The 20,719-nt window shown below is 52.7% G+C and overlaps 2 protein-coding genes across 5 annotated transcripts in view; one reads left to right on the forward strand and one right to left on the reverse strand.

Moving 5' to 3' along the window:
• The first annotated feature begins 5 nt into the window (after positions 1–5).
• WDR76 (WD repeat domain 76) lies at positions 6–12,535 on the forward strand. The gene is made up of 13 exons (XM_074837559.1): positions 6–114; positions 636–872; positions 1,668–1,760; positions 3,596–3,651; positions 4,518–4,638; positions 5,418–5,519; positions 5,605–5,648; positions 5,740–5,893; positions 7,473–7,625; positions 9,014–9,228; positions 9,691–9,843; positions 11,380–11,433; positions 12,136–12,535. Exons 1-13 carry the CDS (start codon positions 46–48, stop codon positions 12,389–12,391), a joined length of 1,707 nt encoding a protein of 568 aa, XP_074693660.1. The 5' UTR covers positions 6–45; the 3' UTR covers positions 12,392–12,535.
• A 2,162-nt stretch (positions 12,536–14,697) lies between these two features.
• Positions 14,698–20,719, reverse strand: part of FRMD5 (FERM domain containing 5) — a 104,738-nt gene continuing 98,716 nt past the window's right edge. For 2 of the 4 annotated variants that reach the window (XM_074837555.1, XM_074837558.1), the window contains one exon: positions 14,698–17,696. In XM_074837555.1, the coding sequence (XP_074693656.1) occupies positions 17,110–17,696 (587 nt within the window). In that variant the 3' untranslated portion in view covers positions 14,698–17,109. The remainder of the gene's footprint in view (positions 17,697–20,719) is intronic. The other 2 variants (XR_012624873.1, XM_074837557.1) reach the window with 2 other exon arrangements.

Consider the following 20,719-nt stretch of genomic DNA (forward strand, 5'->3'; position numbering starts at 1 on the left):
GGAAGCGACCGCTCCGCCCCCGCGCCCAGCCCGCCGCTGCCCGCCATGGCCCTCCCGCAGGCCGGGACGCTGCAGCCGCAGGAGCCCTCGCCGCTCACCCAGCAGCGGATGCAGGTCCGGGGGCCGCCGTGAGAGCAGGGGGGGACCGGCGCTGTGGGGGCCGGGGCTGGGAGGAGAAGGTGTGGGGGACCGGGGCTGTGGGGATGGGGAGCCCGGGGCGGGAGTGAGGGGCCGGGGCTGTGGGGAGAGGAGCCCCGGGCTGGAGTGAGGGGCCGGGGCTGTGGGGAGAAGGGCCCCGGGCTGGAGTGAGGGGCCGGGGCTGTGGGGAGAAGGGCCCGGGGCTGTGGGGAGAGGAGCCCTGGGCTGGAGTGAGGGGCCGGGGCTGTGGGGAGAAGGGCCCCGGGCTGGAGTGAGGGGCCGGGGCTGTGGGGAGAAGGGCCCGGGGCTGTGGGGAGAGGAGCCCTGGGCTGGAGTGAGGGGCCGGGGCTGTGGGGAGAAGGGCCCCGGGCTGGAGTGAGGGGCCCGGCGGCCCGCGGTTGGTGAAGCGGGGCGGGAAGGCGGGTGTCTGTCGGGAAGGGCCCGCGGCTGCGGGTCCCCGCCGAGCCCCCGGTTATTCCTCCCCCCTCCCGCCCCAGGAGTCCACCCCGGAGGGCACCGCCGAGCTGCGGCTCAGCCTGGGGCCGGGCGCGGGGCGGCAGCTGCGGGTGCTGCTCACGCCTCTGCCCGGCGCGGCCCGGCTGCTGCCCCAGAAGCGGCTGCTGGGAGCCGAGGGCCGGGCACCGGCCGGGAAGAGGCTCCGCCCGCCGGAACCGGGCCCGGACGGCGTTTGGGATGCGGAGAGCGACGGGAGCGAAGCGGGAGACGCCGGTGCGGTGAGTGCCCGCGGGGACCGGCCCGAGCTGCGCCCGGAGCGGCCGCCGCCTCCGTCGAGGCTTATTTGCGCCTGGGCAGCAGCAAAGGAAACGGTGGTGCTGGGGCTCGCACGACGCGCGTTTGCTGTGTTTGTAAAAGCAAAGCTGGAAATACTTTTCCTCCTCGTGCACTGTGTTTTCTTTTTAGCTTCTCTGACTGGCAGTATGAAACTTCATTTCACCCTTTCAGAATGCCTGAGGGGTGAAAAAAACGCTCTTGCTATCAGTCAGAGTACACAAACGTTGCTAGCAAAAGCACCAGTGTGGTCGTGCTGCCAGTAACCGTCTTCCAGGCGTTTTTACGCATGCGTACGGTCGTAGGATAGGATGGTTCTGTCAGCACTCATATTTAAATCATCATTTCAACTTCTCAAGTCTACCTCCTCTATAAAAGAGGAAAATGATCTAAGACTGCGTTCCACTTATGTGCAATGTTTGCTGTATTGCTGAAGTTTCAAGTTCTTTATTGAGTCGCTTTGGTACTGTTTTCATTCCAGAAAGATTTTTATGAGCAGCCCCTTTTGTGGAACTAACACTAGGAGTATGTTTTGTAACGCAAGCTAGTACCTCTGTGGACAAGTTTTGGGACTGATCTGGGGTTGCCCCAGTTTGTATGTTTCTTTGTTTACAAATACATTGAGCCACTTTTAAATAATTTAGACAATCAATTTAGAGGCTCACTTCCCAGAAGCCTGGGATGTCTCTTGCAGGCCGTGTAACTGTATGATGAAGAGTAATTGGCTTTTCTTTTTGTAGGATGGATACTCACAGTTATCAGCTTATGAAAGGAAAAGGCTAAAGAACATTACAGAAAATGCTAAATTCTTTGCTGCTTTGAAGCTGCACGAGGTTTGTATGGATTCTGAGTAGCATCAAAACGCTCTCCCAGCGTAGTGATTGTACTGTCATCCCTCCCTAACAGTGGCAGGTGCATGAGGGAAGCCACAAAAACTTCCTGGGACATCCAGACTGCCCTGACTGGGTAAAAAACCAGGGTTTTGTGCTCCTAGTTAGCTTTTTCCAAGAAGGGGAGGTCCTTGGTTAAACTTACAAAAGGTGGAGAAAGCGAAACTCTGCTCAGGCGTCGCGCCGTACCGGCAGCAGGAGTGTGTGTGGTCCCCGCGCCATGGAGCCAGCGGCACCGGGCGAGGTGACCCCCGGGAGAAACGCTCCCTGAGGGTGCTGGGCACGAGCACGGTGTGTGCAGCCTCCTGCCCGCTGGTGTACTGCCTGCTCCCACCTGCCCTGGCACGCTACCTTCCCCAAGGAGCTCTGGTGCTTTCAGGGGCAGCTCGCTGGTGGGAGAGGCTCTTGGGCAGAGTGGGCCCTCCCCCACCTCCCGCTTGGCCTGGGCACACACAACCGCGTTATTGTTCTTCTTGTGCTGGAGAAATTGTCTGGGAGGTTAAGGCAGTGGAAATTCAAATGCTGTCACACAAGTAGATCCAAACCTTTGCCCTTCTTTCTGCGCTCTTTCATTCTCTTACATTATTTTTTTAAAAATTCCTAATAGATCCCTTTTCTGGCAGCAGTGAGTGAATGACCTCCTTGAACGGCTGCGTGCTTGCTTGCTTATTATACCAGGCTGCAAGACATGGTTGGGCCTGTCTAGTTGGCAGTAAGACTCCTTACCACCAGGACCAAAACTTGAGTAAAAATAACCCCTTCCAGTTACCCTCAGAGAGGTCAGCAAAGTCTAGGCAGTCTGACTGTAACCACAGCACTGTCTGCAGAGCAGTGAAGACTAGCAGAAGGAGCCATAGCCATCTCGGATACCCTTAGCCCTGCCAGATCTGAGGTGCAGGCAAATCTTTGTGCCCAGGTTCACGCTGCACTGGCTGGAGCAGCAGTGGAGCAGTGGTCTTAACTGGGTGTGGCTCGGCTTCTCTGGAGGCCACAGGAATGAAATGCCTGTCTTCAAAATGTCATGGAGAAGACACTGCGTGGAGGCCTCTGTGGTTGCAGGTTCTTTCTGTGTCTGGTGTGCAGCATTTAGAATATTTTCACAGAGTGGCAGGTTGGAAGCAGCCTCAAGGATCAGCTGGTCCAATCTTTCTGTCAAAAGCCTGGCCTAGACAAGCCAGCCCAGCCCTCCTTCAGCTGAATCTTAAAGTGTCCAATGTTGGGGAACCCACCGCTTCCCCGGGGAGATTATTCCAGGGGCTGATTGTTCTCAGTGTGAAACATTTTCCTCTTGTGTCCAGTCAGAATCTCCCCTTGTCCCCGTTCCTCCTTATCTTTTCTGTGTGACTCCTTGTAAAAGGGGGTCTCCATCTGCTTCGTAGCCACCCTTCAAATACTGGAACATGGTGATAAGTTCTCCCCGGAGCCTTCTCAAGGCCAAACAAACCCAACCTCTCAGCACTTCCTCCTGTGGCTGCCCAGTCCCCCGATCATCTTTGTGGCCCTTCTCTGGGCCCTCTCCAGCCTGGCCGCGTTTTCTTTGTTCTGTGAAGAGAAAAGCTCCAGAGCATCCAGATGGTGCTGGGCTCCTGTGGGGGATTCCTGCTGGTACATGGAAGCAAGGCAGACCCAGCACAGCTAGATCCTTAAAAATCCCTTTTTGTTAAGTGTTGTAAATAATTACAATATAGCTTATTGCAGCCTGTAGGTAATTGTATTTTATACGGTTTAATCCTTTACACTTGTTATATCTATTTTTAATCTTTTTTTTTCTCTTTAAGTCAGCTGCAAGACTTCACCAAATTGCAGCTAAAGGACAATCCCATGTCACCAAAAGGTAAAGTAACTGTATGAGCTTTGTAGCCCTGTTCCTTCGCCGTGTGTTAGGTGTCTGAGCGCTTCCATCTGCGCATACCTGATACTGCGAAGAGGCGGCGCTCGTGAGGGGTCTCTCTGTAAAGCTGAAGCTGAATAACTGATTGTTTTAAGCTGTGTGAGTTCATGAGCACGCGGCTCCTCTAGGTAGTGCCTCTCCTCTGCCATCCTTTGGAAAGAAAATGACAGTACTAGTATCTTTTTTGTCAAATTACAGAATTTGTTCTTTTTGCGATGTTTGTGTTTAGGTATTTCAAGCACATTCCTTTTTTTCTGACGATATTTTTGCATGGTAGCTAAAGAAATGTTAAATGATGAAAACAAATGATGGGAAGAGGTGTGGGAAAGAAAGAGGGGGAGAACTAGGTGCAAGGGATAGGGTAATCCATTAGTGTAGAAGAAAAGGCATTTGGCAGTGCCAGAACAGCGCCAGGCAAAGCAGAAAAATGAGCCTAAGTCCAAATAAAGAATAAGATACATGATGAAAGAAAGCAAGTGGAGAAAGATGACTAGATCAGTGAGTGGGAGGATGAATTATAAATAAAGAGAGCTGGGGAGAGAAGCGACAGTGGCGGGGTGTATTACAAGCAAAATGAAGATGCAGTACATGTACACATTGCAAAGTGCTGCTCTTCTTGTTCCTCGCTGTCACCGGAGGGAAGAGCACCCGCAACCCTCCTGAAGCGAATCAGGACTAGTCAGGCTCTAAGGCTGGGCCAGGGTGTTAGAGCTGCACATCTGAACCTGCTCTGTAGTCTTGTCCTTAAACGCAGAGGACTTGTGTTACTGAACTGCGTCTGTAACTTGGAAATGTTTTAATTGTTCTAGAGCTAGGCCTAAAAAGGCAGAAGATGAAACCGTACGGCGAAGGTCTATGCGCTTACAGAGAGTAGAGCCCTCGGAAGTTCCGGTGCTGGAGACACTTGCCCAGCCAGCAGCAGAGAGCTATGTAAGATGGGGAAGGGTTAGAGGACATGTGTCTGTGCATACACAGAAGCTTTATAAAAACAGGGCTGGCGAAGTTGACTGATAACACCTGTCATTGCTGAGCCTATTGTAAAAACCTTTAGACGTTTGGGAAGGTGCGTTACACGGTGCCGATAATAAAAGGTAAATTCTTTCACCCTCAGGTACCTTAAATAGCAGGTTTCCTATGTCCTCTCTGAAAGTCAGACAATATTCTGTGAGTTGAGTTGATGAAATAGTGCAGTTCTGGATGATCAGAAGGGTCCTGAGGTAAAACGTTACGCATTTTTCAATGGCCCATAGATTTGAGCAGCTTTAAATTAAGTTTTATCACTCTGTTTTATTTCACTGTAACTTTTGATCTGGTTTATTTTCCTTTGAAGTATTTACTACCTTTTCGAAGTAGTTACGTAGCAGCAAGTTAAACTTCTGTTACTTTGAGAGATGGGAATTTAAATCTTCTGTGGTGCTGTAGAATAAGGTAAATCTCTGGAATACAGTTCCTGAAGATCAACCTTGCTGGAGTATCAGAAGGGAGAGGAAAAAGCGTAGGGTAGCTGTTTGTCTTTGCTGTTGTGTTCATAAAGTTGTATTTATCTTTTTAATAAGATTTTGATACAAAGTGGGGTTTTTTTATAAAATGTTTATTTTTTGTATTATTGTAGACATGTTCTCAGAATATCTGGTATGTGGAAAGCAGCAATTCACCCTATTGGTAATTTCAGTTGGTTTGAGTTACGAAAATTGCCGCTGTCGTTCCAGCCTCAAGTTCCAGCCGGCCCTTTGCCAATGGTTCCAGAAGATCAGGGGGGGAACAGCGAATTGACAGAGGACTTACTGACTACGTGGATGAGGATAAGTGAGGTATTATTAGTTAAATTAGTTATTTTTGGACAAGGTAATTTAGCTTGGGTTCTAATTCTGATAAATACTTCCTTTCTTTCTGTAGGTGAAAGCTAATGGTACTGAAAAGTGCCTGTGTGACGTGAAGAGGTAATCTGAAGCCAGCAGCTAAAAACTGCCTGTTGTCTTGCTCTCCTCCTTCCCTCTCGTGAGCAGCTAACCTTTGAATGCTGTTGTCTAGATATCAAGACATGCTGACCAGTATGGTCCTCAGCGAAGAGAACGTCAGGAAGGTTGTGAAATACCGGGTATGCTCCATGGCTATCCATCCATCCGAGAGCGTCCTCTTCGTGGCAGCTGGAGACAAGTCCGGGCAGATTGGTCTCTGGAACGTGGTGAGTTGTTAGGGCACTCTCCCCCCGCGGGGCGCAGCCTCGCACGTCATTTTATCAGCATCACGTTAGTGGTTTACTTTCCCCGTTCTCACGGATAACACCAGGGTGCCTCTGAAATTGAGGCTTGCCAGAAGTGCTTGAAAGGTCTGTCTGGTCCTTGGCAAGCCTGGGTTTAATGGGAGGAAAGGTTGCACTGGTAATTTTGGTGGGCAGAGTGGAAGAAAATGGATCACTAGCTGAAATAATATTATCAGAAATTGCAATTGACCAATGAGAGATTCAGGATGTAATTACAGTGCCCTTGTAGCAATGCCACAGCCAGGTTTTGGAGAGCGAGGGCAAACGGATGCTCAAGTATTTGGTTTTAGAGTCTGTACAGATTTTGGGTAGCTGCAGTGAGTCACTGTTTTTCCAGACAGTGGAGATAAAATTGCTGTGCCATATATATGCTGGCACACATTTACTTACATTGTCTCTGAAAAATAGCTTAGCATTTGGTGCCTCGAAAACTTTTGAGGGCTTTGCAGATAGTCTCACCATCATTTCTGAATTGCCTTAATTACTCCTGCAGCAAGAATCCTTATCCATGCCCTTGACTTACACCTTTGTAACCTCTCTCCGCACCCTCTGCTTTGATCCCACGTCATCCAAGCCAGCTGCTTCCAGTTCACACACATGCAGATTTTCTTTTCGTTTTTGGCAATGCCATTAACCTCTCGAGTTGGGAGTCGTTTCTGCTTTGACAGCTTCGGGAAACTGATGAACTAAATTCAGCTCTGAGACTCTTAATTATAAAGAAGTTTAAGCTGCTCTGTACAGTTTAACAAGCAGTTGCTGCTTGTCGAAGAGCGTGGAGGTCTCCGAGTGCCACAGGCTCTCTGTGGCCTTGCAAAGACATTTCAGTGGAAGCCTAGGATTGTTAAAGCTACTTTTTTCCTTTTTGTTCTCCCTTGTTTTATTTTCCTGAAGTGAGTTGGACTTGACCAAGTTTGGGAGCAGAGTAGTCTTTGTGGAATGAACTGGAACTTGTTCCAAAATGGTCTATTCAGTTTCTTTTTAAATAACAGAGCTTGAATGATGCCAAAGTTAGAAGAGAGGATATAGGAGATGATGCTTTACATTCAGCTTGGGTCACTATAATTTAGCTCGAGTCCTAAGTAACCTAATATGTACATATTTTGATGTAAAAGGCGTATGTTTAGTCCTCAGCAAGGTCATGGAGAAACCGGTTCTGTCAGTGAAAAAGAGCCAGGTACCCATGTCCAGATGTGGCACCGGTGACCGCAGTGACAGAAGTGCCTTCAGTTACAGCAGGAAGTGGCAGCTTTTCCTAATTAGGAAACAGAATGCTGAGACTGCTCTTTTGAGCTAAATTACTTGTAGAGGGGTGAAAATGGTAGTGGGAGGGAGGCCGTAGCCTAGCAGTGCTGCGCTGAGCCGTCCTGTGTGGGCAGTTCTCTGTTCAGCAGTGGAACTCCCTGAGAACACCTGAAAAACAGAGACACTACTTTGAAAGTTGCAGTGATTAATAGAAATAACGACAGTGATTATCACCCGCTGAATCTCCCTTGTTTTTCAGAACTGTAAGTCTGAGGAAGGAGCACACGTCTTCGTTCCGCACAGTGACCCGGTCAGCTGCATGCACTTTTCCCCGTTCAATCCTGCTCACTTGCTGTCCCTCAGCAACGACACTCTGCGATGCGGTGATGTTACTCGGGCTGTCTTCGACGAGGTGAGTGCCCCTGCCGTTGTGCTGCAGACTCCTTGCAAACCTCTTGTGCTGCTGTGAAGTTTTAGTCTTGTTGTACCCGAGTTGTTATTTGTTGGTTCTTTTGTTAACAAGAAAGTTCAAGATTCCACTTCCACAAGGACACATAAAGTAACCTTTAATTAACATCATAAAAATACAGAGATGCTTCCTACTCCATAAAACGTACTAGCAGCTTGGGTACTCCCAATTTCCTTCCTGCAGAGACAGTTGCAATTATTGAATTTAATTTCATATCTCTGTACTTAAGCAACATCTGCCTCTACTAAAAAGCATTATCTTATAACAATGACAAATGAGAGCGATTTAAAAGAACTAAATCTTACAAAAAAGGCCCCCCCCCCCCCCCCCCAAATAAACATTGTAAAGCAACGTAAAGCCTGAGCTGACTTTGCTTTTCCAGGCTTCAAGCGAGCAGAATGCTGTGACACAGTGCGCTGACAGCGTAGCTGCGGAGCTTCGCGATGCCTGCTTTGGTTGCTTATTTTTGACAGATGCCTCTGCACTGATCAGCTCTCTAGCATGGCAAAATATAACAAGCTGCAACAGTTCAAAGCTTTTTTTCTGCAGCCCTTCCCAGCACCGCAGCGTTGGTGGGGCTGCAGGTGGCCCAGCTGCTTGGGACATGTCTGCAGGCAGCTGGTGAAGAGGCCAGGAAGGTCCGGGGGGGTCAATCCTTGAGCCAAACGCTTGCAGGAGCGTGTCTTCAGAGGTCGGGTGAAGGAAACGCCCTTCTCCTGCCCCATTTACCCCGCGCCAGCTTGCACGGCCTTGCGATACCTGTAGGAGTGTTCGTGCTGCTAACAGGGAGGCTCTGCACGCCAAGAGAGCGCCGAGACGCGGCTGCTTTCCGCAGCGTCGGTGTGTGCGTGGCTGATGGCTGCCTCGAGGGGAAGCTGCCTTGGGGTGAGGTGGCTGGCCATCCCGACTCATCTCCCAAATCACAGGAAGCCAGATTCACATTTCTGTGCCCAACTAAAGTTTCTGTAGCGCTGGAGAAGGGAACAGTGTTGTTAATCCTCGCTCAGTGTGTGCTCGAGGGGAACGGCCGTTTGATTACCGGCACGCAGAGGGGACCGTGTCCTGTAGGAGTTTGAGGAGTGTGTTGTTGCTGGTTTGTTTGGATAGTTAATTATCTCCTCTGTGGAAAGCATGCCACTTCTACAGGAAGGTTACCTCTGTGGATATCTAGGGCTGGAGCTAGCAAATCAAGTAGCCCTCATTAGTATTTTTAGTATATTAAAGAGGGAAAGCACGAAATCTACAGCCCATAGGAGTGTTTTGGGTATTTTGAATAACTGTGTGTATTTCATTGAATAGTTTTGGTTACGTTTGACCTTTTCTGTGCGCAGATATGCAGAAGTGAAGAAAGCTTATCTTCCTTTGACTTCTTGGAAGATAATGCCTCCACTGCAATAGTAGGACACTGGGGCGGCAACGTCGCCATTGTGGACAGACGGACCCCAGGAACATCGTCAGAGCTTTCTGCAGACATTGGCTTCAAAAGGACAAGGACGGTCCATGTCCACCCAGTGAATAAACAGTATTTCATGGCTGCTGGCTCAGTGTACGTAGCTCAAAATGAACTGCAGTCACTCTGTGTTTTCAGTGTTCTGTCTGCAGAGAAGTCAGCCGGAAATGTGATGTTTGGAGGACGATTTGTAAGCCTCAGTGTACAGTCAAAGCTTTCCTGATCTTTTTAGAAAACAAGTTTTTAGTTCTTAGTAGGATGTAAAATGTGATACGCTTTGTCTTTCCTTCACCTTTTGGTAATGGGTACAAAATGGCCTCATAAGTCGCTGGGGTTTTGGACAGATCACAGTGTAGAGGGTTTTAAGGAGCTGTTGGGTGGGGCTGGTTTTGGGGCTCTCCGAGTCCTCTGGAGCCACTGCCCCTGTGAGCGAACACACACTGCTGAAGTTCGAAACGCAGCTCAGATCGAACCTGCGGTGTGTCTTCAGTGTTTTTTGGTAAATGGAGAATAATTCTTTAACTGTCCCCCCGTGAAGTGTTCTGCTGTGTGTTGCAGGGATGTTTGTATTTATGACGTTCGACACCTGAAGTCTCGTGGGAACAAGCCTGTGAGCTCTCTTAAAGGACACACAAAAAGTGTTGCTTCGGCCTATTTCTCACCTGTAACTGGGAGCAGAGTGGTGACGGTGTGTGCTGATGATAAGCTGAGGTAAGACACTGGGGGAAGGAATAATCTATGGAAAATGTCAACTGTTTTTTTATTACTATTATTTCCTATCTGTATTTCCCATCACTGAGAGCTTTCTGTGTTTATCACTATTTTAAAAAGTGATAAAGATTTACTTGCTTTGGCATTTTTAGTGTTGTTTTTAATGATTGATTTTTTTTTTTCTAATTCTCATTTGCCTGAAGAATAGTTAACAGTGAACAGTAAAATATACAGGTATTGTTAGTCTTTAAAAATCAAACAAACAAAACCAAACAAAAAGCCCCAAACCAACCAACCAAAACTAGCCAAAAACCCGGCTTGTGAATGCAAGTACAAAATGCTTAGACCCTGAAATTTATTTTTAGCTGCTGGTACTTAAAATTGTGATCATGTCAGCTTCTTTTGTAACTAGCCTACTATTTGAGAATTTAAACTGCTGTGAGTCGTGTTGTCTTAGAGATCTAGGGGGGTTTTTTTCTACTTTGTAGTTTTGTGACCATAATTTAGGTAGTCTCTGCATGTAAATACCTGATTGCACCTGCATATTCACCACGTCTGTGTTCTGAAGTCCTGAATTGTATCAAAGAACAGCAGCTACAAAATGGTGGGGGCGTAAAGGCCAGGTTGAGAATGGGGCCTCTGCTCTCCAGATTGTGTGTGTTTGGGAAAGGTGGGGGAGTACAGGCCTTCTGGAAAGATCCTGAGTGTGGTGCAGTTGTCAGAGCATTGTGTTTTGTGTGGAAATCTGATTTTCTTTCTTCCCCTTCCACACGCACAGGGAAGAGCTCTCCTGTGTGAGCTCTGTGTTGCTGTAACGCTTTCTTTCCTGTGATGTATTTACTGTATATAATTGAAGATTTGTTCTCTGTAGTGAGCTTGGTTATGAAAATTGTAAATCCTTGGTGCTATAACAGAGCAAGTGTCAGAGTACAAAATGGATGTGAGTGAACCTGCGTATTTGTGCTCGACAGAATGGAGCAGACAGACGCAGGTTCATTTATTCGCTGCCTCCTCCAGAGGAAAAAGAAAACAGCTTTCAACTCAGCAGCTCGTTGAACTTTTTCCCCTGGGAGGTGGGACCCTAAATGTTTATCGGGGCGAAGGGGAGCCCAGAATCGGAGATCTGTCGATGGGTTCTGTCAGTCGAGCTCCCTCCTGCCTGCGTGAGGCGCTCCCGGCACGGGGGCTGTTCCTGGTGGGATTTCCCTCCTCTCACGTTCTGTCCTGGGCAGCCGGTTTGGGCAGCGACGCGGCAGACGGGGCGCTGGCTTGGGGGGGTCCATCCCCCGCCCTGGGCAGCTGTTCCCGTGCTCTGCTGTCCCAGCTTTGGGAAGGGATGGCCTTCAGCGCCAGCCAAAAGCAAATCCCAGTCAAAAAGCAAATTTAATGATTATATTTGAGCTGGACGTCTGTGTGCTGTTCATTCCTGTGTTCCAGACTCGTGTGCGCTCTGGCTGTGCTGATCTGTGCTTTATGAGGAAAGGGCAGCCTTTTTAACACGTGTACATCTCCTTAACGCGTTGTTTTGTGTTACAGGGTCTACGACACCTCCTCTTTGTCATCGACAGCGGCGGTTCTCAGCACGGTCAGGTAAGCGGGACGCCCCGGGACAGCACGCGGGTGGCTGCATCCCCAAACAGCCTCGGGGCTCTGGCAGCCCTCGGACCCTCCTCGGCGGGAGTTTGTCCTTGTCCCCGCGGGGGCCCACAGTGGCTTTTGTGCATAAAGCACGACCGGGGCATAGCCGGCTTCGAGGGGGTGAGGTCTGCAGGGAAGCTTCAGTGTTCTGTGTGCCTGGAATGGACCGTTCTGGGATTTCAGAGATGTGGTTTGTCTCAGAATGCTTTTTCTTTGTGCCTTTTTTTTTTTTTTCCAAATGTCAAAGGTTACTTCTTAACGGTAACACAACTCCTGTAAAACACTTTGTGCTCCAGAAGGGCGAAGTGTTGTCAGGATTGGTTTGCTGAGAGGCTGGGATGAGAACAGGGACTGGCTTGAAAATTCTTAGTTTGCAGTTTATTGAGAGGCCTGATGCATGTTGGTCCTGTTTTTACTAAAATACACAACCAAACCACTCTGACTAGTAACGGCTTCTGTCAAAGTACCGTCTCCTTCATCCCCTTGGTTCCACCCCACCCGCCGGAGGACAGTGATCCCCTGAGCAGCGCGAGTGGCTGCAAGGCGAGGACGATGGGCGCAAGCAAATATGGCATAAATGATGATACTTAAAAATACAGGATTCAGTAAGAGGAATATTTCTCTCTTTCTTTGTCCCTGTTTGTTTCTCTGAAGACACAACAATAACACGGGGCGCTGGTTAACCAGGTTCCAAGCAATATGGGACCCTAAACGGGAAGACTGCTTCGTGGTGGGCAGCATGGCGCGGCCGAGACAGATCGAAGTCTTCCAGGACACTGGGAAATTGTTGCACTCCTTTTCCAACCTCGACTGCCTTGGTTCCGTGTGTTCCATTAACGTGGTTCACCCCAGTAAGAACATCTTAGTGGGTGGCAACTCCAGTGGCCGCCTTCATGTGTTCAAAGAATAAAACACATGGCTTCGATTTTTTTTTTTTTTTTTTCCTTTTTGCATTAAATTTGTTTAATCTGTATTAAGCTGTTCCTCAGCTAACTGTATTTTCTCAGGACAAAAGCGTATTTTAAAAGCTTTAAAATAAATCTGCTAAACTACCTTTAGCATTCTCTTCTTTAATTAAAACAAAATACTAATCCTGCTATGACAGTCAGTCCACACCAAAACAGATCTTTTTCCCCAATACCAAAGTTATTTTTCAAAAAAAGAAACCCCGCTGGATCAGTAGGATACTTGCTGCGAGTCTCAGGCACTTTTTAGCGATTTCCGTGAGTGACTGTGTGGTGCTGGCTCCCTGCCAGCTCAGTGCTCCCTGATGGGCACAAGCTACTCGGAGATTCTGTGAGGGGATGTCTCAGACAACTCGTGGGCCTCTCCCCATCCTTCCCGTTGGTGGCCAGAGACACAACTTGCCTCACTGTGTGGGTACAGCCAACAAGAACCTTCTAGACCTGTGGGGTGTCTTTGTCCACCCAACACCTACAGACCAAGCTGGCTGCTCTACAGCACCGCGGGATCCCAGAGGGGGATTCCTCATTTCCCACCCCCTCTTCTCTTTCCACTCTCACATAGATTCGTGTAGTTAAGTTTTGTACGAATTGTGATCAGCTGGTTGTTGGCGGGTTGTTTGGAAAAGAATCTCATTGCTAAAGTGCCTTTATTCCTTGGTTGGGTATCAGTTGGTATCAGGTGGTCAGTTATTAGTTGGTCAGTTACTGGTTGGATCAGTTGGTCGGTTATTAGTTGGTCAGTTATTGGTTGGTATTAGTTGGTCAGTTATCGGTTGGTATCAGTTGGTCGGTTATTAGTTGGTATCAGTTTGTCGTTCCAAAGAGACTTTATTTGCTCCCTGAGGGTCGCTGAAGGTTATCAGTTGATTTGAAGGTTATCAGTTGATTTGAAGGTTATCAGTTGGTCGGTTATCAGTTGGTCATTCCAAAGTGCCTTTATTCACTCCCTAAAGTTGTCAGTTAATAAAGTTACCAACAAATTGTTCCGCTGAGTCCCTGCTGTGACTGGACCCACGCTGTGGCTCTGCTGAGCAGAGACTGAGCCAGGACCAGCTCTTCCACCGCCGCAGGCTCTCAGGGAATCCAAAAGATTCACCCCCCTCATAACCCACCGCATGGGACACGACCCCGATCCCTCGGGGCCGGCGGGACTCGGTGTCCCCAGCCCTTGGGGCTGGCGTCGTGCCCTCGGCCAGGTCTGTCCCCTCAGCAGGGCGGCTGGTTGCACCCTCCCAGGGCAGGGGGAAGGGCTCAGCGCAGGCGGGTGCCACAGGCGCGGTTTGAGGGAAGCTCCGTGGTTGTGTGTTGGACTTGGCCTTGGCGCGGTGCTGCGGGTCCTGTGGGCGCCGCAGAGGGGTGGTGGGCCTGGTCCCTGTGTTGTGGTTGCAGCCTCGGCCCCTCTGAGGAGGGGACGCTGCGTCCCACCCCACGACTTGGCAGAGCTCGCCTTGAAAATTGTCACTGACGTGTGTTGTGGGTCACTGATGTGTCATGTCACATTTCACATGTCACTGACTGTGTTGTGTCTCACTGACGCGTCGTGTCACATCTCACGTGTCACTGACGTGTGTTGTGTCTCACTGACGCGTCGTGTCACATCTCGTGTGTCACTGATGAGTGTCATGTCACTGGCATGAGTCACATCATGTGTCCTGAATTACTGATGTCTGTCATGTGTCCCTGGTGTGTGTCGTGTGTCACTGATGTGTTGTCACGTGTTGTGTGTCACTCGTGTCACGTGTCACTGCCGTGCCATGGGTCAGGGGCACCATTAAGGCCGAGACATGGGGAGAGGCTGTGGCTGTCACAAGCCCCGTCCCCTGCAGGGACCCGCAATGCCAAGGTCAGACCCTGCGGGGCTGCGGTGGTTTGCTCGGCTCTGCGGGAGAAAACCCGAGTGCCCGGAGCGTGTCGGGACGGATCGGATCAGACCGTGTGGTCTGGGCGCTGCTGGCTGGGTGCTGCCAGCTGCTGCCAGGACAGGAATCCCCTTACACCCCGACGTTGCTCTGGGAGGGAGCTGGGACTTGGTTACTCTCTAGTCTCTGCCGCTGCCGTTAGCTCTGGCCCACATGTCCCCGCCGCTGCCCGTGCTCGCGGGGGCACAGAATTCCCGTTTTGGGGCTGTGCCCCCCGGGCCGCTTCCTGCCCAAAGGGCAAATCCCCCGCAGGGCTCCAGCTGAGATTTTTGCTCAAGTGAAAAACCAGTACCGACACTACAAAGGCTGAACAAATCTCATGCCAACTCTGGTTTTCATGATATTTAAATATTTATTTAAATTTAAAAATACTTTTCATGGCACCAATGATTTTATGCTAACTAAGATATTGAATATGTAGAAAAAGGTACATTTGGAAGGAAAAATGTAACTTACAGTATTTGGCACATGAAAGGTTAATTTCTAGATTTATTTTTTTTATGAAAACTAAGAAATTCACATTTTCAGGTATTTTGCCATCTACTGCTTAAAGATGCAGTATGCTATTACGAGACTTTTCTTCTCTGATATAAGAACCTATGGAAACAACGTTTTAATATAAAGACAGGTAAAACTAACAGGTAGTGAAACACAAGACGGAATATGGAACGTACAGGAAAAACATACAATGAAAAATCACCAGTTCTTGTGGTTTTGCAGTAAAACGCTGGGTGAAAACTGCAGAGGTAAACTAGGTCTGGCATTTATCGCTACGCTAGAGTAAGCCGATGGAGAAGGTTGCCAGGGCGGGTCCTCGGAGGCTGCGCTTGGTATTGGAGGGAGGGGAGATGTCTCGGGTGCGGGCTGCGCTGTCACGACATGGCGCAGGACACCGGCCGCGAGGAGGAGGAGGAGGAGGAGGGAACGCTGCATCTTCAACCCGGGGCGAAAAACGTCATGTTTGGGACTACCACGCACTGCATAGAAACACCATTAACTACGGGCTGAGGTAGGAACACTACGCTAAGAGTTAATTTTGCTATGTTGCATAAAACAGGATTATCGTGTAAAAATCGATTCCTTGGTCGCTCGCAGCGGCTCCTGCCTGCTCAGGAGCCGGGGGCTGGGTGCCAAACCCTCCTCGGCCCCGGCGCTGGCAGCGGCGCCGAGACACCAGGGCCTGGGTCTTTATTCCCCCCCTGCCCCGCCAGGCAGCGCCTAAACGGGGCCTCTCTCCTTATTGCGGTGACAAACGACCCATCGCGGCGTTGGATCGACCAACGTCGTCGCGCTCCCGCACCGGGCGAGGGCTGTGGGAGCTGGGGCGCGCGCCGGGGGGTGGTGGGCTGCTCCGAGACAAGAACGCGGAAATCGGGCTTTTTAAAACTGCAGTTATGGCCCCAGCTGACGTAAAATCTCTCCCTGAGATGAAATAAAACTCGCTCACCTGTTTTCACCTTTTCTGTTCAGTATGTCCAACGCCTCAACCAAAACTTAACAGAACTGGCTTTTATTGCTCCCTGTGTAAATAGTCGGCGGCTTCCCAGGTAACGAAGGTCCTGGTGGTTGTGTCACAAGTACGACGAGTTGGTTTTATTGATTTTTGCTTAAGAACAGATGGGTCTAATGGCTGTCCACTGGCTTGTTCAGTGTCACCTCCACTCCTGTAGTTCTGTCCTTTTCATCTTCGGAAAAGTCACAAAATTAGAGCTCCTTTCTCTATTCCAAAACTAGCAACGGGTTAATCTGGTTTAGGCTTCCGGGCTACAAAAGTGTTTACTCTTAAACCATTTGCTCCGCGCGAACCGCTTGGTACAGCGGCACCGCGGTCACCCAATCCGTAAAGTAAAAAAAGGCTTGATTAGATTCGATAACAAAATAGCATTTCGTTGTTAAAATAGACCTTGAAACAGTCTCTTTTTTTGTTGTTTTTTTGTTTTTCGTACAAAATAGGTACAACTTTTGGAGGCTAAAGGTCTTCCTAATAAATCCGACGCGGTCGCCGCTGGCTACGCGCCCAGGCTTGGCCGAGGGTGCCCGGCGTGCTCTCGCCTGCCTGTGCTCTCCCTGCCCTCGGGAGCGCCGACGCTTCAAGGCTTAGAAAAAAGCGACGAAAGGGCGAGTCCGCGGCGCAGGGCGAGGGCTCCCGGTGGGTGCAGGGACCCGGCTCGTGTGCCCGCCTGCCAGCGGGGGGAACCGGGGCATCCCCCGACAGCGTCCCGCCGCGCATCGCCGCGTAGGAGACTCCGGTTAGCGGGGAGGGGTTTCTGCAAAGCGGTACTTGGAAGGAGGTGGGTGTGCACAGTGGCGGATTTAATAACGTAACAGTACACGAGTGTTTAAATTAATACTCAGTAGCACCATTGCTAAAGCTCCTGCGTAACGTGGTGCCGCCGGGACGGGCGCAAGAGTAAAATCAATTCCTCTCTTTGCTCGGTGCTTCCGAAGTCGTACGCGCCTCTGTGAGAATCGAACGGTGAAGTGGTGTTGTGCGGGCTCCGGGGGTGGGAGCAGCGCGGCCGAGCGCGGGGAGGAGGAGGCCCCGGGGTGGGCTGCTGCGCCCACCACCCTCCTCTTCCTCCCGGAAAGCCACCGCCTCGCCCGCGCCGGGCTCTGGGGTGGGAAGGGAGGATTTTAGTGTGGGTGTGTGCGTGTGCCGAAGGCGCCGCGGTGGGTCCCGCGCACGGGGGACGGCAGCAGGTCTCTCCCCAGGCCCCCGGCTAGTTACGGGGCGGCTCCTGCCTTCAGGTGTCAATGAGCAGGCTTACCACGGCGCGGACTTTGCAGGCAAACCATCGCCTGAGGGGACAAAAGTATTGGTAATGGAACTGCTCGAATTCGGGGGTCTGGCGGATATCACGGAAAAAGGCAGTGTCAAGGTCGGACTCGGTAAGGATGATCAGGAGGAGGAGCAAAACAAAGAGGAGTCCAACTGTCACAAGGAGCAAACGGAGGACACTTAAAACAAACTTATTCACCTGTTCCACCTGCGCTGCCCCCAGGCTGCCGGTGCCGGGGCAGAGGGCCCGCAGCTCGCCGCCCACCTCCTCCGCCTCGCCCGCCGCCGGCGTGCCGGCCTCCGACTCCTTCTCCTCCTCGATGCTGCACGGGGCCCCGTTCGCCTGCCGTGAGAGCAGCATCAGCTCCAGGCTGTGCTCGGCCACCGGCGTGGGCAGCACGCTGTCGGCCGGGCTGTAGTTCTCGTCAGCGATGACGGCCACCCGCTCGCTGCTCTCGGCGCGGCCGCTGCGCCCGGGGGCCGTGAAGGCGTCGCCGTGGGAGGCTGAGCGCACCGGGGTTGAGTGGGCGCTGTCGCGCAGAGACTCCAGGCCTGGGGGGGGCAACAGAGGGGAAGAAAAAAAAGGGAGGACGCTCAGAGGTGTGGAAAGGGGGGTCCCGCATCACCCGGCGCTGCCCCTGACGCAGCACGGGTGCCCCGGGTTGTTTTTTGTTGGGTTTTGTCCCTCGGGGCCGGCAGCTGTGGCCCACAGCAGCTCATGACCACGACAGTGATGCTCCAACACCCCCCTGACCTGTCACTGTCACCGACAGCCACAGGCAGGGGCCCGCGCTTGTCGTCAGTCGATCACAAACACGTCCTGGTGCCAACCGCCCTGAGGTGACAGCCCCCCCCCGGCGCTGCAACACCAGCCCCTGCCCGGGAGTGGGCGATGCCACGGGCAGGCTGCCCACGCTAGCTGGACACAGGCAGGAAGCACAGCCATAGCAGCAGTGGGGGGTGCAAGGATGGGGTGGGGGACAGAAACACCCCCCAAAGCACGAGCTCTCCCCACAGCACCACAGGAGTGGCTGAGCCTGCTGCAGCCCTCGGGGAAATCCTCAGGGATTTATCCTTATGGATTTACCTCCTGTCTGGCACGGCACCCCCCTCCCCGAACCCCAGCACCCTGAGGAGATGCAGTGGGGTCCTGGCTGCACCGCAGCCGCACCTGCACGCAGGCAGCATGGCCGAGCCCCCCAGGGGAGCCCCGGGAGAAGCAGCTGCCCCCGGCCTTGAGGTGAGGAATTAAAATCGCAGGGAAGGCGAGGCTGTGCCTGCCTGGCGAGGGGGAGATGATGGAGCAGGTGGGAGATGCGCAGCCCCCCAGCAGCCGGCTCTGCAGGGACGTCAGCCCTGAGTCACTGACCACCTCTCTAGTGATTTGCTAAAATAAACAAATGTTTTACACACAGTAACAGGAGCTGCATGAGGAGCTGTGTGCCAGCCCGCCCAGCCACACGCTCGGTCGAGCCAGAGCTACAGCTGAGCTGCCCTCTGCGCCAGGGTCAGGGGAACATCTTCCCCCCTGCCAAAACGCCCAAATTCCAAGAAACCCCACAAGCGCAGGAATTGTTTCTTGCAGTTTTCACAGCGGTTCTGCTGCCGCAGCGCCCCGTGCCGCGGGGAGGTGGTGATGGCCGGGACCCACGGGTCCCCGGTGCCACCACGCAGCTGGGGCCGGACCTTTCCCCTGGCGGGGAGGGCGCTGCCAAAGGGTGAAGCGAAGGGCCCGGAGCCCGTCCTGCCTGCATTCCCCGGGGCTTTGCAACCTCTCGCTTGTAAATACTCCCCGGATGCCTCCGGCTCAGCGCGGCTTAACGCGAGTGCCGCTGCGGGCGCTGGTGGGGCAGCTCCGCCGACAAGCGTGGTGGAGGAGGAAACCTCACCCCGAGAGCTGTTTCCAGTTCATGTGAATGTCCGCTCGCTGCATCGGCCATGTCCCTGACAGGGTGGGCACCCGCCGGGGCAGGCAGCAGCTCGGCTCCCCGATGGGGGGGGGGGGGTCCCTCTGCTCATCAGTGCCGTGAGAGCGCTGCTCCCCCAGACCCAAACTTCCCCGCCACCTGCTTGCTCCATGGGACTGATGTAAAAAGCTGGAGAATCTGGGAAAAGCTGGGTCCAGCCCCAAAACCGGAGCTGCTTTGTGGTAATAACGACCCAAGATCCAGCCAGCGCGGGAGCCCCCAGCCCACTCCCCCCCCCACGCATCTTGCACCCCACATCCCTGCATCCCCCTGAGCTGTGCTCGTGGGGACCCCCGGGGACGCCCCTGCCGAGGAGGAGCCCGGATGCGGCGCAGCCCGGCGGCGTGGTTACCTGGGCCCTGTGGAGCGTCGCGGCTGGGGAGAGCTGGGAGGAGCGGCAAAGCCCCCAGAGCCCGGGCCAGCAGCTGCGGCCCCAGGGCCAGCACCCGGACCCTCACCGCCCGGCAGCAGTGGTTGATGAGCCGCAGGTGGACGCTGACTTTGGTTTTAATCTTGATCAGGCACTTCACCATGGCGGCAGCGGGGCTGAGAGAGGACGCGGGGACGGCTGCTCGCCCACCAGCACGGCTGACGCAAGTGGGACTGGCCCCGGGCTCGGGGCTATTTTGGGCTCCCGCATTTCCACAGGACCCAGCTGAAGTGAGAGTGAAGAAAAGCAGCTGCCGGGGCAGGGGTGGTACCGGGAGGCCGTGCCAGCTCGGGGTAATTTATTGTGGGAGGCTATTTAATGCTCTCGCCGCTTCGCAACGGCACGCGGGGAGGCGGGGAGAGGGTGCTCACATTTAACTGGGTGGCAGAGGTGACCCCGTCTGCAGCTGCCAGGCATGCTCCTGCCCCCCAGATCAGCGCAGGTGTCAGCCCTGGACTCCCTCGATGGGCATAAATTCCATTCCTGCTCCGAGGGACCCGTCCCTTCGAGCCGGCAGCGTTTCTGCACCCTGCCCGTGCCCGTTGCCTGGGGAGGGGGATCGGTGCGGCTGTGCCGGGGCAGGGGCTGGTCCCGCAGCCTGTTGGGTGCAGGGCACGACCGCAGGGCGCAGCCACCCCCTCTCCCCACGCTCCTTCACCCACCTCTCAGCTTTCCAAACTTCTGTGCGCCCTCACAGCCAGCCCTGGGACAGGGGGGACCAGCCTCCCCACCGCAGGCTGGCCCAGCGCGCCGGCCTGGCAGGCTGGCAAGCTGTTGGCAGTGGCCACTGGCCAGCCAGGAGCAGCTTCCAGGTGGGTGACAAGTTATTTTGCAGAGCAGCTTGTTCCTGTGTGTGGCCAGACACCAGCCCGGTGGCTCTCAGCAACATTCTGCCGAGACCCTGCAGATAATTTAATCTAAATTATCATTGCTGAGAAATTCTCCTCCACTTGCTTCTGCACTGGAAACTTCCGTCCCGTCACACCTCCCTGCCCTCTGCTTTGTCTGGGCTCAACTACTGCTGCCAAACTGGCCCCGACCCACAGGAGCAACATCTGGTGCCATCCAGCCTTGCTGCAAGACCCTGGGGACACAGCAGGGACCCTCAGGGGCTACAAAAGTCTGATTTTTATCTGGGTGTGTGCATCAGCTTTTGGGGGGTGCGTATGCACGCCCGT

The sequence above is a fragment of the Strix aluco genome, chromosome 12 (assembly GCF_031877795.1).
Source record: "Strix aluco isolate bStrAlu1 chromosome 12, bStrAlu1.hap1, whole genome shotgun sequence".
NCBI lineage: Eukaryota > Metazoa > Chordata > Aves > Strigiformes > Strigidae > Strix > Strix aluco.